This window comes from Daldinia childiae, assembly GCF_008694065.1.
Source record: "Daldinia childiae strain JS-1345 chromosome Unknown Scaffold10, whole genome shotgun sequence".
Taxonomy (NCBI): Eukaryota; Fungi; Ascomycota; class Sordariomycetes; order Xylariales; family Hypoxylaceae; genus Daldinia; species Daldinia childiae.
This window is the reverse complement of record NW_022984651.1, coordinates 495,156-512,331: the sequence shown is the minus strand read 5'-3', so window position 1 is coordinate 512,331 and position 17,176 is coordinate 495,156. Positions and strand designations below refer to the sequence as shown.

The window sequence follows — 17,176 nt, the reverse complement described above, 5'->3', positions numbered from 1 at the left end:
TTGCAGGTTCTTGTGGAAGAGGGAGAAAAAGGAAAAAAAAAATACCCCAGAATCCCACAGTCCGAATCCCACAGTCCCCCAGAACCCACAATCCCCCGAATCCCACAGTCAGATCAATGAACAAGGCGGTCCCAATATTGCATCTACGTATAAATGCTAACTAACAGCAACAGGTACTCAATGATGACTAACAGCTATCAAATGATGATAGTAACGCAGCGAGTGGGGTTCGAACTGGGCCCCTGAAGTTGTGTGCCTACCACTTGGCCAAATGCCCCAGAGGAGCTGTTACCGGTGTGTGTGTTAAAACATATTATATGCTTTAATTCTTCCGCATTTTACCCTTCCCTATCTACAGGTGTTACATTATACACCTGTTAGATCAATGCGATGCACTGGAACTCCATGAGCTAATTATGCTTCTACCGTGGTACCTTCCCCTTTCGAATATACCTATGTACATACCTAAGGTATAACCTTCCATTTTTTATTATTGAGGATCGCTACAGCCAACCCTTCAGTGTCTATGTAGATTACCTATTGAACAAGTACCCTACATTTAGATTTCAATAGCAAATACATCTAAATACTTAACAACAGAATGCTACTACCAAAGTCTTAAACCTACATAATAGGTAGGTACTAACTTGAAATATTTACCAGGTACATACCTAAAATCTATTCCAATTATTTTGATTGATTTCCTAGTAGGCTTACGTTCCTACTATAATTAACTACGTTACTAAAAGTTCTTCTACATACATTTTCACCCCCAGACTCAGAAAACTTGTAGCTAAGATCACCCTCTGCATCATGCCACGCAACAATCGACTCACGTCATTTCTCCCTCGGGCAGGAATGATATATCCGACTACACACTACATTCTCAAGAAAAATATCAGAGATATCAGAGTTATGATAGCATTTGAAAGAGCAGGATTCGCCAAGCCAACCAAAGGACCGACGAGGGAGGCAATGAGGGCCGTTGATCAAGCATGTAAGCAAATATAGATGAATTTCCATATCCCTTACCTTTAATACTTATAGAATAGTTACTAACTCTTTCCGTCGCAGTGGCAGAAATGTTTGCCATTGCCGTAGAACCTGAAATCATCAATCACCTAACTGCCGAGGACGGAGGCTTACTGGACCTCCTAAGTGCGCTCAAAGAGGCCACTCCTTGGGCAAGAAGCCTCGGAGAGTCGGTATTCTTCCAGTTCTGTGAGTGCCTAGTTAAGGCACGAAAAGAATGGCAAGGGAATCCACGCCTTCCATTCGATCCCAGCCAACACAGCCAAACCGCACGCAGCATCGACAACTTTCTCAGAGAGATCGGTGACCGGTGGAATGATGTGGAGTTTGAGATTTACGAGCTGGTGGGAGGATGGGAAGAAGATGACGAGAATAATGAGAATGATTCTGGACCTTCTACCTCCAACAACGGTCTAACAAGCGGCGTGGATATCAATATGGGTGATCTAACTACCGCGCTGGAGGATGACATTGAGGAAGATAATATTAGAGAAGGGGTCAGGCGAATGGATATTAATGATGAGATGTAAATGGACGATTAATAGTACCGAAGCAAGAACGTGAGAATCGGGTATGGGGATGTAAAAAATAGCATGGATGTTAGTGGAGGCTATACGTAGCCTTTATATAATAACGGTCTCGTTCGTTGATCTTAATCATGGCCTTCCGGGAGGGGGGAGAGGGTTTCTTTATTTTCTTCTCGTATTAATTTTTTAAATTCCATCTATCTGGCTCGCTAGGAGGCGTGCTTTGACGCTGACATGGATCTGTACTCCAAGTTTCAAAAGCCTACTTCCAATCCGATATTGCTAAATTTAATCTAGGTACTATTCGATTTAGTTCATTATATAATTGAATCCTGGGAGTTGCATCATATTCAAATGATGGCGATATGTAAACAATAGCGATGTATAAATGACACATCTTCCAACGCATAAATTCGTGTCGAATTGCGTGGCCATTGTAGAACAAGTCATCATAATACGCGTAATTTAACCAAGTGTCAAGTTATTCAAAGTACAAGGACGTGTCGTTAATTTAAGATAATGAGGTTACATTTGCGGCTCATAGGGCTGAAGATCTCCACTGGCCAAGCCCATCATCCCGGTAATAAGATCGATTAACCCCATTAGATCGATCTGGGGTTTCGATGATGCATGATCGTATCGGGGACTATGAATCAAGCGAGAATTGTACTTAATTTTCTCTCTAAACTGTATTTGTAGTATCTCTACTCAAAATCTCTTCATTTTAATTTCATGTCTTTCCTCGTATTTTCTTGTGTAGCACGTCGAAAACCAATCGCGTCTGTCCTTCTATTACACTCGCTCCCGATCGTCTTATCATTACGTCATAAAATAAATATTAACAAACCCTGTTTGCTCCATTCAACCATGGCCCCCAAACGAAACGCCAAAGAAAGAACCACGAACGAGGATGAGATCCGAGAAAAACCAACGAAGAAACCTAAGCTTGGAAATGGCACTTCGGATCCACTACGCGAGCCTCATCATTTTGCGGCCGAAGCCGAGGAGCATGGCATCGTGCTGCGTAAATTCTACCCATCGGAAATGAACAATGCGCGTGCTCAAGCATATAATGATAATAAAATTTCTCGCCCCATTGAACAGCTCGAAGCTGCTTTGGAGGAAACGGCATCGATGCGGAAGAATACACAAGTGAAGGAGGCTGTGATACACTGGTTCAAAATGGATCTGCGGACCACAGACAATCGAGCCTTATGGGAAGCAAGTCAGAAGGCTCAAGAAGCTAATGTTCCTCTGATATGCATATATATAATAAGCCCCGAGGATTTCGAGGCACATCTGACAGCCCCCGTGCGCGTCGACTTTACGATACGTACTCTACATAAGCTGAGGCAAGACTTGGCAGTTCTAGATATTCCGCTTTATGTAGAAACCGTCACCAAGCGAAAAGAGATTCCCGAGCGCATTTTAGAGTTCATGGATGAATGGGGCGCAAGTCATCTATATGCAAATATAGAATATGAGGTCGATGAACTAAGGCGAGAAGCAAACATGGTAAGAAAATGTGCGGAAAGTGGACTAGCGATGGTACTCTTCCACGATACTTGCGTTGTTCCGCCCGGCTCGTTGCATACGGGTGCCGGGAAGCAGTATGCGGTATACTCGCCGTGGTTTAGGACATGGGTTGCGCATATCCATGAGAATCAAGAGCTTCTTAGCTTATTTGACCCTCCCGCGAAGAATTCTTCTGCCGCTCGTGAGAAAGTAGCTGCTCTGTTTGATAGCGAGATACCAGATGTTCCAGAAAACAAGCAACTTTCGGACGAAGACGCGAAGAGGTTTCATGCTACTTGGCCAGCCGGCGAACGTGAAGCCATGGATAGGCTTGAGAAGTTCTGCGACGAGAAAATCGGAGAGTATGGCAAGAGGCGCAATTTTCCCTCCGAGGCGGCGACATCGTCGATTTCGGTGCACTTGGCAGCCGGGACGCTGAGTGCAAGGACGGCGGTGCGCACGGCGAGAGATAGGAATAAAACGAAGAAATTGGACGCAGGCGTTGAAGGCATCCAATCCTGGATCAGCGAGGTAGCATGGAGAGACTTCTACAAACACGTCTTGGTCCACTGGCCTTATATCTGGTAAGCTTCGAGCATTTACCGCGTTACTAAACAAGAATACTGCGCTGAACATAATACAACAGCATGAACAAACCGTTCAAACCGGAATACTCCAACATCGAATGGTCCTACAACTCAGCACACTTCGAAGCCTGGTGCACGGGACGCACGGGCTTCCCAATCGTCGACGCAGCGATGCGGCAAATCCAAGGCCTAGGCTGGATGCACAACCGCTGCCGGATGATCGTCGCCTCGTTCCTATGCAAAGACCTACTTCTAGACTGGCGCATGGGCGAGCGGTTCTTCATGGAGAAGCTGATCGACGGGGACTTCGCGTCGAACAACGGCGGGTGGGGGTTCAGCGCCTCCGTCGGCGTCGACCCGCAGCCGTATTTCCGCATCTTCAACCCGCTGCTGCAGAGCGAGAAGTTCGACCCCGACGGCACGTATATTCGGAAATGGATCCCGGAGCTTAGGGCCGTGAAGGGCAAGGCTGTACATGATCCGTATAATAGGGGCGCTGCGGCGGAGGCTAGGAAGGCGGGATACCCCGAGCAGATTGTTGATCATCGGAAGAGTCGCGATCGCGCGTTGACGGCGTATAAGGTTGGTATTGGGCGAGACAAGCCCTGATTGTGCTTTTGGTTAAGCTTACCTGATCTACTCAGGTATCTTTCGTGGAGATATTTGGAACCAACTAATTTTTCAGGAGGGAAGGATTCCTTGCTAGCTGGTATTGCAGTGTTTATACACTACTGGCTGGTATTTTTTTTTAGAGTTATCGAAGCGAGGTTGGGATATAGATTATTTAATTATAGAATATAGTATGGATTAAAAATATGGGTTTAATATATCTGTGCTAACACTTAAACTAATCGCCTTCTATCATTACATCTGGTTGACCGCTGATCTGTTGATCAGTACCCTACCCTATTAATCGAAGCAGTGGATTCAGGGACCTTTTCACTGCTTACAAGTTCGGCTGTCTAGACCTCCCATAAAAAGCTGCTGTTATGTGAAATAGCTTCATTATTATAGCATTAAATTCAACACATCAGCGCTATACTCGCCTCATTGAGCAAACCCGGTATAACTCATCATGTCCTACCCCCGTCACGAAGCAGAGCTCGACAGGCGCTCTCTTAGGACCTGTCTGCATATCTTCCAGCATCCATCCGACATTCCATTCCTTTTTAGGTCTTCCTGGCGCGAAACGCGGGATTACTACGCAGCGCGAGACGTTCTTGATCTTGAGAGGGAAGAACTGATACAGATCATTTCTTACTCGAGGACGATGGCTATAAAGATGTCTGGAATGGCTCTATTTTTGGGTCTCCTTATCGTCCTTCCTGTATCGCGGTCTTGCAGAGTTGGGTAATACATACGATATTCATCGATATCGGAGCAATAATAGTCGGCCTCACCGGTTATATGAGTGAGTCTAGCTACATATTGACTGAAGGTCGAGTAATTCGTTATCTTAGGTACCTTCATACCTTGGTAGAAAGTGGTCAAGCACCAAAACGTCTGCTTACATCTCTATACACTTATTCACCCACTTATTAGTCACTATTGTATGGAGTATTAGATAGAATATCCCTTCTAGTTTATATCATTCCCACAACAAATTTGCCAACGGGAGTTCTTGGTACCTAAGGTTCCGGCTACGAGTTTAGGATTTTACTTCTCAGAAAAACATCTTCACTCATAATCTCCTATCCATATTCCGTCATCCTCGTCCATCATAGACCAGAGATCTCTTGGACTAAGCCCCATAGAGAGTTTGGTGTAAAATTCGCAAAGCAACGCGTCCAAGGAGACCTTAAAGTGCCCCTGGTAGCCTCCCTCTTGACTGAAGTCAGTGACGTCGACTACCGTAACATAGGAGGTCTGATGGTCTTCGGTTTCATCTCTTAATACCAAGTCCACAGTCCTTGCGTCAATCATGAGCAGGATACTGAGTTCAAACCCGGCAGCGACACCCCCCATCGACTTAGCTATGTGAAAATGCCTAAGTTCGGTTTTAGTATAGTTAAGCAAGGGCTCATATCGAAATACTTACTTTCTAGCCTCTTCAGCACTCACGCCTTCGAGCCGCGGGTCTTCGATCGTCTTGAATTCGAGAGCTTCTTTAACCTTTTCAAGACCTTCACCCGTCTCCTCATCAAGCTGTTTGTCGCAAATTGCGCTGAGTCTCTCCTGAAACTTCTCCCAACGGCTCTCGGAGTCATAATAAGTCCGTACGATGACGAAGCCCCATGGGGGAAATCCTGCCCGTTGAAGTGTTTGGACTAGTGGCGATGGAGCTAGTTGTACTGCCTGAGGGGAAGCTATGTGAGGCGACAATTTCATATTTGCCTGGTTTCGAGCTTCCATATATTTTGTGAGGTCCTAGCCAACCATGTAAGCAGGGGAGATTGATAATGTTAGCGTAACAGGAACAAACCTGGTTCGAGAGCTGCGATAACATTTCGAAGGTGGGGAATATCGCCTGTTCGTCGGACCAACCTGTCGGTATATACGATGGAGGCTCAGTAGGCAATTTTCCCTGTTTGTGTGCTCCCCGAATGCTATCGGCCGTCTTTCCTGCAGCCCATAGTCGTTGTTCCTAATTAGAGAAGCACCTAACTTAGTATGGCATATCCTTTAAGAAATAGGTGTCTAGAAGTTTAATTTGAAGCAAGACGAACATCTTCGGATAATTTCGTGACGAAGTCCAAACTAAGACCTCGTGCTTGGTTCACAGTCAATCCAGGCGGTATATATGACGGGGGTGTAGGAGGTCGCTCATTGGCTTCTTGGAGAGCTTTATTAAGATCACTCAACTTAGTGTATTCTTGTGAGAAGGGAAATCTTCGAATTCTATCTTTTAAATGTTTGCGTTCCTTCTTATGGGATTAGCGAACATGTCAGGAATAGTGGATCGGGTTTGTCGAACATCTTCTGAGACTTGGCTAAAATCTTGAACAGTGAGATTTAAAAACCGTTCGCTGTTCCAACCTGATGGAAATGAGATGCGTGCCCATGCTGGGCGGTTATCCTCAGGTTGCGACTCTGACATATCGCTTTTGTACTAAGACTTGGATACAGTCTTATGATACTCACAATTCAATAGGTTAAGTATAAAAGAGGAGGATGTATAGTCTTGGCGAGGAATATCTAGCTTCAATGTAACAACGCGTATTACCTCATTGGACCTCGGCATTACACGCTCTACGTGGTTAACAAGGATTGATGTCACTCCCACTTACGCCAACTTACGCATAATCTTGAATAATAACGAAATGTTATTCTTGTCATCATATTCGTCTCGACTATCAAAGAAGATAATAAGTACAACACACGAAACGCACTTTGTTTTGACTACGCATTTTCACCAATCAGTCGGGACCCGCCGACTCATCTCATATTATTCAATCCAAACTATAGGTGGTATATCAAATCGAACAGCGGGGAAACTTGGAGGAGCTCGGTTCAATTATAAACAATTGAATAGGCGGCAAACATTACATGTAAACCTTTCCATAATGCCGAAGAGGAATAACTCATCAACACCACCAAAAGAGAAGACATTAGCAGAAGCACGGCCGAGCGCAAGCGTCATTCTCATATCTCCAGAAAATCAGGTCTTATTATTACACAGAGTGAAGTCGTCCTCGGCATTCCCTTCGGCTCATGTATTCCCGGGTGGGAATATTTCCGAGTTCCACGATGGAACTGTACCAGACCCAAGTGATCTCAAGCGACACGAGGACTCGCTCACATACCGGTTAGGTGCAATCCGGGAGACGTTCGAGGAGAGTGGAATCTTGCTTGCCCGTGAAGGGGGTAAAGAGGGGAAACCCCTAAACGTCCCTGTTACTCAGCGCGACAGTGCGCGTAAAGAGATTTACGAGAACAAAGTCCGTTTCGTTGAGTGGCTTGAGAGTGTGGGCGGGCTTGCAGATACTGGTAGGTAATAACATGTGATATTCATCACGCTCTGCATTTATTCAGAACACTAAACGGATTGTTAGAGAATCTTTTGCCTTTCACTAGATGGATAACTCCCCTTGGACAGCCTCGGCGATTCACTACGCAGATGTATCTTTACATGCTTCCGCTATCGACTAGCAACGATCCCGCTGTATCCGCGGCACGATCCGAGGCTATAATCCCCACACCTGACGGGGGTGTTGAAATCACTGCGGCACGTTTTGATGATGCCAACACGTGGCTAAGGAAGCAGCAAACGGGTGAGATCGTACTCTTCCCGCCCCAATGCTTCCTACTATATATCATCTCCCAGTTCTTAGTCGGACCACCCTCTAGTTCGCCAAGTACATCTGAATTGGTAGAGAACTACCACGCGCAGAGAGAAAAGTTGAGAAGCTTCCTCACGACGGTGCCGACTACGAGTGACCCGAAAGCTGCGAAACACCCCACAGCTCAGATTTCTTGGGCGGATAAAGTGATTAGCCCTACAACACTGGGTCTACGGAAAAGTGACAGAAAGTCAATCCTAGGACTTGATAAGCCTGGCCCGGAACTCAAAGGCAGTAGTAGGGGTGGTGACTGGGAGAGAGTTGTGTTAACTAGATTTGTAAAGGGAACAGCTAAGGAGGTTGAAATAAGGGGCAGAGAAGAAGTGCTGGAAGAAGAAAGACAGGCCGAAAAAGAAGCTAGACAGACGAAATTATGAGCCCCGAGTCAAGACTAGGCATGTTTACGCGGTATGGTCATGACCTTGTGTTTCCGACTTAGAAGAAATGACTATATAGTGATTGTATCTATTCACTGATATATGTAAGTGAGTTTCCTCTCTCCTGAAAGTTCTGCTTATGACTATCATTAAGTCAAGGAACGATCTAGAATGTATCATCCGATGTCCAGATATCCTAAGCAATGATACATGTCCTGACGAGGCATTGAACGCAACTTAATTATCTACCAATCACGACTACTGAAACGACGCACGAGAAGTAGTGAATGCTCATTATATCACATACAAAGGGAAGTCATTGTTACAGCTTGCGTCACTACACAAGTGTCCGTAAAGCTAGTCCGAACAAGACATTGTACGTTCCAGACCACTATTAAGACTTATATAAACCACCCCAAAGAGGCACACCCTAGCCTTCAACCCATCCCGATAATCAACTTAATTCTTCCAACGAGAAACCCTCACGATTACAATCATGAAATCCATCACTGCTATCCTATCTCTCTGCCTCTGGCAAATAGCCAGCGCAAAACCCGTCATGCCGCCCAACTCAACAACCATGTATCCCCGAGAGCCGCTCCCCAGATACCCCATCGCACCTCTCGCCCACCTGCCCAACACCGCGGAAAACATCCAAGCGGCAACCCGCAAGGCGCGCGCCGGGGGATACGTCAACACCACAGCCGACGAAAAACGAACAGTCCACAACTACACCCTCGCAGGCGCGCACTTCCCCACTCGCGACGCCAGCCTCAAGTCCACGTGCAAGCAGAACAGCACCAGCTTCGTCGACACCACGGCCGCCGGGTCCCCGCCCACCGCGCACTGCGCCGCCCTCATCGACCAGATGCTGCGCGACAACGGCAACCAGACGTGCGTGACGTTCGGGCTCGCGCCGAACAACAACACGGCGCACAGCAGCACGACCACGAATCTGATCGCGGCGTCTGGGAAGTGCGCGTTCAGCGTGACGGTGGATACGGCGGCGGTGGCGAGTACGTTTATCGGGATCGGGGACGTGGTGTTTGCTGTTCAGGAGTCTATTCGGCGGTTTTCTAGGGGGTATGGTCATGGCAATGGGAATGGGACTATGGGAGTTAATGCTGCTGTTGATGATTGTGGGGAGAAGGCTACGAGTGCCCCGGTCAATGGGACTGCCGATGCGAGGGTTGGCGGTGCGGGAGCGTTTGAGTGTGGTGCGAGTGGTACGACGGGTGGGAAGTTTGTGAATTGGGCGCTGGTTCATACTTGAAGTTATTTGAGGATGGGATGGGAAGGGGTAAAGGAATATAGCTACGGTATGATTTACCAGGTCATCTTCGCAATAGTTGGTACTGGACTAAATAGGACTTTTACCCAAATAAATTAGCTTTCACTTTTTTATAACAATGGACTATTGAATGAATTATTAATTGCTATGAATAATTTAGAATCTACTGAAAACTATATTATATAGCTTAATGTCTTATATCATTGTAAAAAGTATTCTAAACAAACCTCTGGCGACTAAGCCCTTCGTAGCCCCTATTCTATAAAAGGGGGACATACCGTAAGCTAGATCATGAACACTGTATATATACACTGTCCGCCGATAACCGTCACCGGCAGCCTGCCAACCTGCATCACAAGGGTCCGCTTTCATAGGTACATAGCAAACGTAGACCTCAAAGATCACTCAACAGCAACAATAAGTAAAAATCCATTTCAATAATTACTCATTATGGCTACAACATCTCCCCCTTACCATCCCCGTGTCGGCGTAGCAGCCTTGATCCGCGACTCGCAAGGCCGATTTATTATGGGGAAGCGGAAAGCTAGCCACGGCGCGGGTATGTATCTACACGCCGCCCCTCAGCCTTAACTCTTACAACATAGGGTTATAGAAAATAGTCAAGGCTAAATAATGCAAATAGGTACTTGGCAGTTCCCCGGCGGCCACTTGGAGATGGGGGAATCGCTACTAGAGTGCGCGGAACGCGAGACGCTAGAAGAGACGGGGCTCCGGGTTAAAGCCCTGCGTGTCGCGGCTACGACGAACTCGGTGTTCGACCCGGAGACTAAGCACTACGTCACGGTGTTTGTGGAGTGTCGGAGGGAGAACGAGGATGATCAACCGGATGTGAGTAGCTGCTTTATTTTCTATTTGTCATCGACCTTTTACTTCGATAGCTAGGTAGTCTGTTTCTATACTATATGAAAGCTAACGATAGGACGGTAGCTCCTGGAACCGGACAAGTGCGCGAATTGGGACTGGATTAGTTGGGACCAGGTGCAGCAATGGTCTGAGCATCATGATGACAATGTTACTCCGGAATGGGCGCAGAATAAGTGTTTCATGCCTATCATAGCGCTGGTAAACGATTATCCGAACTTCGCTTCTTCTAAAGCATGAGGCGAGACCGAGTAGGAGAGAGTGATATTAACGCGGCCGGGAAACAATGAGTCCTCGGGGGAATATCCCATATAGCTGGTAGTCTTAATGTTTCTATCAATTCTTGCGTTAATATGCCGGGCACTTATACCTTCTATTTTTACGTAGAGAACAAGGTGCGCTACTCTACTCTGGCTAATACTATAGTGTACTCTCTATCGCCGCCAGCTCAGCCATCTGAGCTTCAATATTCTTCTTAGCCGCATCAGTAGGCTCTATGTAAGGCCGCCTCGGCTTCAACTTCTCCACCGCGCCCTCAATGCCAGCTGCCTTTGCCGTATGAATCGCCGCGGCGTATTTCGTCGCAGCAATGCCAGCCTTGCAGGGCTGCTCTGCCAATGCTGCCTTTTGATGTAAGGCCAGCGCCTCCTGATACTTCCCTTCCTTGAACAGCTTGTAGATCTGCACAATGGCTTTCGGGAAGACGTTGCCGAACGCGGCGATGCATCCCGCGGAGCCGACGCTAAGACCTCCGATTAGGAAATCTGATTGTCCCCCGAAAGTTGCAAACCGTTCCGAGGGTAATTCGGCAGCGAGACGTGTGATCTTGGCCACGGAGCCGCAGGTCAGCTTCACGCCGACAATGTTGCTATGGGTGTTCGCTAGCTTCGCGATAGTAGCCGAGTCTAAGTCCACGCCGTTGCAGACTCCGGGAAAGTTATACACTACTACGGGGAGAGGGCTCTTGGTAGCGATTTCGGCATAGAAATTGTCGATCACGGCCGGAGTAGTCGCCTTGCCGAAGTAGGCCGGCGGTAAGACAAGTACGTAGTTGGCCCCGGCTTCTGCCGCATCGGTGATGAATTCCAACACTTGGCGCGTGGAATGTCCACCGCAGCCCGCCATAATAGGGTAAGATGGCCCACATGCCTTACGGGCCGTTTCGAGCAGCGTCTTTCGTTCCTCGCGGGTGAGAAGAAAAGTCTCGGCATTAGTTCCTAAGATGACTAGACCAGCGAGGCCGGTCTTGGAAAGATATGAATAGTATGTTGCTTGAGACTCCGTGTCTAGATTATCGGTTTCGGGGTCAAAGAAAGTTACAGCCGGCGTCCAGATGCCGCTGGGAGGAACTTTGGGGAATGACATTGTAAATAAAATGTTTATAATATATTTATGCTCTACGCCAATTTTAGTATACTTGTAAGTTGAACGATTCTAGTAGCACCTAAATAATATACTAGGTTAGGTGAGGAACGCGGGGCCATCTGTTACGCTCGTTCGGTGCATCTAAGCCGATCTATTGCAACCCTTGGCATTCCGCTGTCGGCATAAGTATAGGCTGGACCCTGACCCAACCCGGGACTGAATAGTAGCACTCGCGCCAAGTATCCACTATATTGTAAAGCGTTGGAAATATACCTTCTATGAAGGGTATAGTCGGCTTAAGTAAATTGAAGCTATATTCAAAAGCATTGTATAATCTAGTAAATCTATCTTAACCAACAGTTGAATAGATATGAAATTATGGATTGATGTGGCTTATGCTATTATCTTAATGTTTTGTATATATTTAAACCTTAATGGTAGGTAGTCATCGTTATAAAATGGGCCATAAAGAGGTTCTTAAATCCTATAGGATAGTGAATGTATGTTTTATAATGAAAAGATATCAGTAATGTTATTTTTTTTCTGTTGGGTTGCAGATTGCAGGTGTGGAAGATCACATTTGATAATCAGTAAACGGACCGGAACGGTAGGAAAATAATCGGGTAATAATCGGCAGACCCTTGCATAAACACTTACCTAAAATTGCTACTATTGGTCACCTGCGTATGCACAATTGATGCACCGCGAATGAATGCGCCTAGAAGGTACAGCGCGTTGCGGTTGCGTTGCGTTGCGTGCATTCCCTCGAGTCAAGTACATCTTGAATGCTTACGTCAATTTAACGATGAGTTCGCCTTGTACCCGTTACACAACCAAAGCTTCTTAGAAACACAAAACTACGATCGATAATTTGTCGCAATAGAGTCCATCGAAAATAGCGATATACCTAAATTGCTCATGGGCTAATAAGATTCGCCACGGACTTCTCGAGAAGAGAATCATGTCGCTACTGACTTGTATATCTCCAGCGGCCAAGTACTGCCATCGGTATCAATGATATGTATAACCAACACAAGATAATGAGGAGATTACTTGGTCGCCAGAATACCGAATCCTCTAGCGATGGCAACCTCGGTGTCACTAGCTCTCCGGTCCCTCAATCTTACCGACCTAATGCCTCCCAAGACGCAGTATATTCCTCCTCCGTACCCGTAGCTTGTCTCGATAGATCCGCCGATGGTCAACATGCCGTGCTAGGTGGTCGCCATATCCTCAAGACAATTCATTTCGATGGTCTTCAAGTTAAGGAGGGTATTGATATCCGTTCCATTATTACCGCGCAATATGCAAACAAGAGCAATGCAAGTTTGGCCTCGGATCAGCTTTCAATTAAAGACGTCAAGTTAGCCTCCAACCATGGCAATGATCTCACAGTTTTTACTGCCTGCGCCAACGGGAAGATATTTATGTATGATATTAGTCGGTTGGGCTCGGGTGCTGGTTTTGAACCCATTCAAATCAGAGAAGATTCGCGACAGGTGAACACCCTCGATTTTAACCCTCATTGGGGAACCTGGCTGTTATCCGGAGGTCAGGATGGTACGGTGCGCTGTTTTGACGTGAAAGCGCCCATACCTTCGCGTAGTGGCCCAACATTTCGGACAATACAGGGTTTCAAATGTAATGCTGATGGTATTAGCGACGTGAAGTGGTCGCCTAAAGACGGCATGATCTTCGCCTGTGCTACGGATTCCGGTGTCATTTTGAAATGGGACTTTCGGAAATATTCTGCGCCTTTATTAAAGATTAATGCCCACGATACTCAAAAGGGAGCGTCCTCCATCTCGTGGCATGCAGATGGAGATCATTTGATAAGCGCGGGTTTGGATAGCAAGTGTCACGTCTGGGACCTGTCCAAGAATGCTGAGAAAAGGCAAAAGCCCAAGTGGACAATAAATGCCCCGGCTCCCGTCACGAACGTGGCGTGGCGACCGGGTCTCTGGTCTGCTACTGCGCAAGGGCGTCGAGCTGCCCAGGTCGCGGTATCTTACGACGAAGGCGGACACGTTAAGAAGAATGGTATTAGTTCTGTGCATATTTGGGATCTGGCACGCCCGACAATGCCGTATAAGGAAATAGATATATTTGAGAACTCGCCTAGTGCTCTGCTTTGGCACGATCAGGATCTGCTTTGGACAGCAGGACCCGATGGGTTCGCTCAGTGCGACGTTGCATTCGCTCCTAAGGTAATAGACCGCCAACCACTCTCAAACGTCGCTTTCTCCGCTAGAGGAGAGGCGCTTATGTTTCTGGAGGAGAGAGTACATTTACCTCGGCCACGCCCAGCAGTAATTTCGCATCAGGGATTGCCTATATCGTCGTACAGCTCTAGTCCTACTGGGCAGGTGCTCAGCATTAGTCGTAGTGACTCGGAAGAAGATGTAATCGGCAGCTTTCTCGGCACGAGACGGAATGCGACCGAAAAGCGCCGAGGGAAGAATAAAGTAGCTAATACTCTAAGTACAACACCTCCATCTGGTTCTGGTGTGGAGGACCAAGTCATCCCATTAGACCAAGCGATGAAGATAACGGGTTCATTCAAGCCACACCAAATCATGGCAATTGGCCAAATACCTGCAGCCCCCAAAATGCACGTGTATAGTTATCTATCTCGGCAGTACCTTGAGATTCTCAAACAAGATCTTCCATATACCGAAGGGGATCGGCCCTTGAACGAAAGGGTTGCTGGAATCATCGAGAGATATGCACGAGCTTCCGAGAGTATCAGTCAATTTCGACTCGCACAGACCTGGAGAATATTATCTTACGCCATCGGCCTTCTCCTGACCCGCAGGTCTCAATACCACTTAAAACAGCGCCAAGTGCGCCGTGAAAGGTCATTGCTGGAAGCCGATAAAGACACCTCGGATATTAAGTTGGCGTTCTCGAAGGAGGATGCATCCCCACGAATAAGAGTCGACGGGGAAGACACTCCGAGAAAGCCACCGTCCGTGTCATCTCTCGAGAGTCGTCACCCCCTAGGGAAGTCGTTACTCACCGAGGAGATAGATAGCGAATCGAATGTCCCGACGCCCTTAGCCCGGCCTGTTAAAGAAAATGTTAGCGATAATCACGAATATGTTGCGGGGAGGCTGTTGACCCCTGTCTTAGAAATGGACGGCTTCAACCTACCTCCTTCTATCCTTCCAGAGGGTTCCGGTCCGCGGAAGAGACTCAATTCTACTACTCTTTCGACCTTAAGCCAGGATAGCCAGATGTCTAGCACGGAAGGATACGATTTCTACGATATAGACGCCATCGAGCATATTCCAAGGGCGATTGATGTTCCGAAAAAGAGGGAGCCACTAAGTCTTGACTGCGCAGAACCATCATCACCAAATGCACAAAGAAGGCCCATTAGACACAATTCGGATGAGAGCTATACGCAATTGTTTTCGTTGTCGGATACTAGTAGACAAACATCGGTTCTTACAGGTTCATCCAATAGTAGTGCGCGTATCTCTCGGAGAACGGAACAAATGAGCGGGAGCTTGGGAGAGGCAGATGAGGAATATGGAAGCAGAATCAGAGGTAAACGGATAGAGGGGTCTCCTGAAAGCATGAGATATCCAACACAACATTCGATAGACAGGCATGATTCTGGCCTCACGGATGACTTTAAAATATCGCAGACAACTACAGACACCATGGATAGCGATCCGTCCCCAGAAATCAATAGTAAACCCTCGAAATATGCAACTAGACTAGTCTTAGAAACAAGGCTTGCTCGGGAACGTTCTATGATAGAGCAGCCCGAGGACCACCCATCACCTCATGTCACCGAGACCGACTTCCTCCCATGGCCAGGTGATCCCTCCTATCCACATCCAATCGCAGACGAGGTAAACTCGAAACTACCTATCCCGCCGATTAACCCATACGATGTCCTATCGCGTGCTCTAGCCTTCGAGTCGAGACATTCCGCTCTTAACGCATCCGCTATGATTCTCCTCTTGAAACCTCTGGTACCCGACGATGTCATCGATTGCCACCAAGCTGCCGCTATTCTAAGACAGTATCACAAACGCCTAATGGGCATGAAGCTATTCGTCGAAGCCACACTTCTACGCAACCTTTGTGTTCAGGGGTGGCCTGATGGTCTTCCGACGTGGGGTGAAAACTATACTTCCGTCTTCACTCCAGCACAAGATCGTGTTTCAGCTACATTCATATGCCCACAATGCCATAAGCCGCGTGAAATCGACCGTTCTAATACAGCCGGTCCTGGTATATGGAAATGTGAGCGTTGTCGTACCGTAATGGCGCCCTGCGCAGTCTGCGGACATCGAGATGCAACAGCCGACGCGCTTCCACCAGTAACGGTTTCGGAAGGCTTAATAACAATTCCATCTCACCCGTCCGATGAGCCTATACTCTCGACATGGTGGTATTGCCCCGGCTGCTCTCACGGCGGTCACGCAAACTGCCTACAGGACTGGCACGCACCAATCCTGCCGAAGGAAATATCCTCCCCCGCCTCTTCCCACCCGTTCGACAATGCCTTCCCAGAAACAAACAGCGACGGCTGCTGCCCCTTCGACGGCTGCGGGCACGCCTGTCTCCCAGGCCGCTGGCGTAACGAAAGCAGCGCCGCCCGCACCGAAGAACTAGGCCGTGTCGTGCGCGAACAAACTCGGAACTCTATCAGCGTCGGCTCTGGCACTGGCCTCAAACGCGGCGGCACCAAGGAGAGAAAAGGTAGCACCGCCAACGCTTCGAATACACCCTCCAACGCTATTCGTGGTGACGCTATCGAGGTCCCGCAGAGCAGAGCGGTAGAGAGTGTGCGGGAGGCGCTGTCTACGCTTGAGGTTGTCGGTGCTAATGGGGGCGGAGGCAGTGGGAGCGGTGGAAGTAATGGCGGGATCTTTGCAGGGATCCTTAGTTCTAGCCCCGGACGCGCTAGTTTGGTTGGAAGCGGGAGCGGGAGCGGTCCGGAACGAAGGAAGAGTGTTAAATTTGCGGGACCGCCGGAGGCGGGGCGGTGATGTGGATTAAGATTAGGGGGGATGTTTGTGTGGTTGGTGTGTATATATATGTAAGTACCTAAGGTATGTATGTATGTGTCTATGGGGGGATAGTAGTTGGTGGAAGTGGTATGGTTGTTGGTTGCATTGATACGGCATAGCATTTGCATTAGGGGGGGATGGTTAGTGGTAGCATGAGTGGGAGATCCGTGGTTCATTTTATACCCCGGAGAAGTAAGAGAGTGGATGGAAGAGTGCCAGCTTAGGTGTCTACAAAGTTTATCGGGGTACCTAAGGCAATGTATGAATCGAATAAGACGGGCTAGTTGTAT

General features: G+C 47.6%; 8 protein-coding genes across 8 annotated transcripts; 6 read left to right on the top strand and 2 right to left on the bottom strand.

The window, feature by feature from the left end:
• Nucleotides 1–1,082: 1,082 nt before the first annotated feature.
• GL218_07885 (putative glutamate carboxypeptidase 2 protein) lies at nucleotides 1,083–1,562 on the top strand (the record flags this gene model as incomplete). The annotated part of the gene is made up of 1 exon (XM_033584662.1): nucleotides 1,083–1,562. One exon carries the CDS (start codon nucleotides 1,083–1,085, stop codon nucleotides 1,560–1,562), a length of 480 nt encoding a protein of 159 aa, XP_033441314.1.
• Nucleotides 1,563–2,426: 864 nt separating this feature from the next.
• Nucleotides 2,427–4,270, top strand: GL218_07884 (Deoxyribodipyrimidine photo-lyase; the record flags this gene model as incomplete). The annotated part of the gene is made up of 2 exons (XM_033584661.1): nucleotides 2,427–3,658; nucleotides 3,721–4,270. The coding sequence occupies 2 exons, from the start codon at nucleotides 2,427–2,429 to the stop codon at nucleotides 4,268–4,270; spliced, it is 1,782 nt and encodes a 593-aa protein (XP_033441191.1).
• A 1,068-nt stretch (nucleotides 4,271–5,338) lies between these two features.
• GL218_07883 (uncharacterized protein) lies at nucleotides 5,339–6,698 on the bottom strand (the record flags this gene model as incomplete). Its single annotated transcript, XM_033584660.1, has 5 exons — nucleotides 5,339–5,648; nucleotides 5,700–6,028; nucleotides 6,084–6,245; nucleotides 6,328–6,522; nucleotides 6,576–6,698. 5 exons carry the CDS (start codon nucleotides 6,696–6,698, stop codon nucleotides 5,339–5,341), a joined length of 1,119 nt encoding a protein of 372 aa, XP_033441312.1.
• A 466-nt stretch (nucleotides 6,699–7,164) lies between these two features.
• GL218_07882 (putative nudix hydrolase 7) lies at nucleotides 7,165–8,318 on the top strand (the record flags this gene model as incomplete). The annotated part of the gene is made up of 2 exons (XM_033584659.1): nucleotides 7,165–7,588; nucleotides 7,654–8,318. The coding sequence occupies 2 exons, from the start codon at nucleotides 7,165–7,167 to the stop codon at nucleotides 8,316–8,318; spliced, it is 1,089 nt and encodes a 362-aa protein (XP_033441313.1).
• A 496-nt stretch (nucleotides 8,319–8,814) lies between these two features.
• GL218_07881 (uncharacterized protein) lies at nucleotides 8,815–9,591 on the top strand (the record flags this gene model as incomplete). The annotated part of the gene is made up of 1 exon (XM_033584658.1): nucleotides 8,815–9,591. The coding sequence occupies one exon, from the start codon at nucleotides 8,815–8,817 to the stop codon at nucleotides 9,589–9,591; it is 777 nt and encodes a 258-aa protein (XP_033441311.1).
• Nucleotides 9,592–10,059: 468 nt separating this feature from the next.
• On the top strand, nucleotides 10,060–10,731 carry GL218_07880 (Nudix hydrolase 1; the record flags this gene model as incomplete). The annotated part of the gene is made up of 3 exons (XM_033584657.1): nucleotides 10,060–10,168; nucleotides 10,253–10,458; nucleotides 10,558–10,731. The coding sequence occupies 3 exons, from the start codon at nucleotides 10,060–10,062 to the stop codon at nucleotides 10,729–10,731; spliced, it is 489 nt and encodes a 162-aa protein (XP_033441190.1).
• Nucleotides 10,732–10,911: 180 nt separating this feature from the next.
• GL218_07879 (putative 4-hydroxy-2-oxoglutarate aldolase, mitochondrial) lies at nucleotides 10,912–11,856 on the bottom strand (the record flags this gene model as incomplete). The annotated part of the gene is made up of 1 exon (XM_033584656.1): nucleotides 10,912–11,856. One exon carries the CDS (start codon nucleotides 11,854–11,856, stop codon nucleotides 10,912–10,914), a length of 945 nt encoding a protein of 314 aa, XP_033441355.1.
• Nucleotides 11,857–12,875: 1,019 nt separating this feature from the next.
• Nucleotides 12,876–16,865, top strand: GL218_07878 (putative WD repeat-containing protein C4F8.11; the record flags this gene model as incomplete). Its single annotated transcript, XM_033584655.1, has 1 exon — nucleotides 12,876–16,865. The coding sequence occupies one exon, from the start codon at nucleotides 12,876–12,878 to the stop codon at nucleotides 16,863–16,865; it is 3,990 nt and encodes a 1,329-aa protein (XP_033441241.1).
• Between the last annotated feature and the right edge of the window lie 311 nt (nucleotides 16,866–17,176).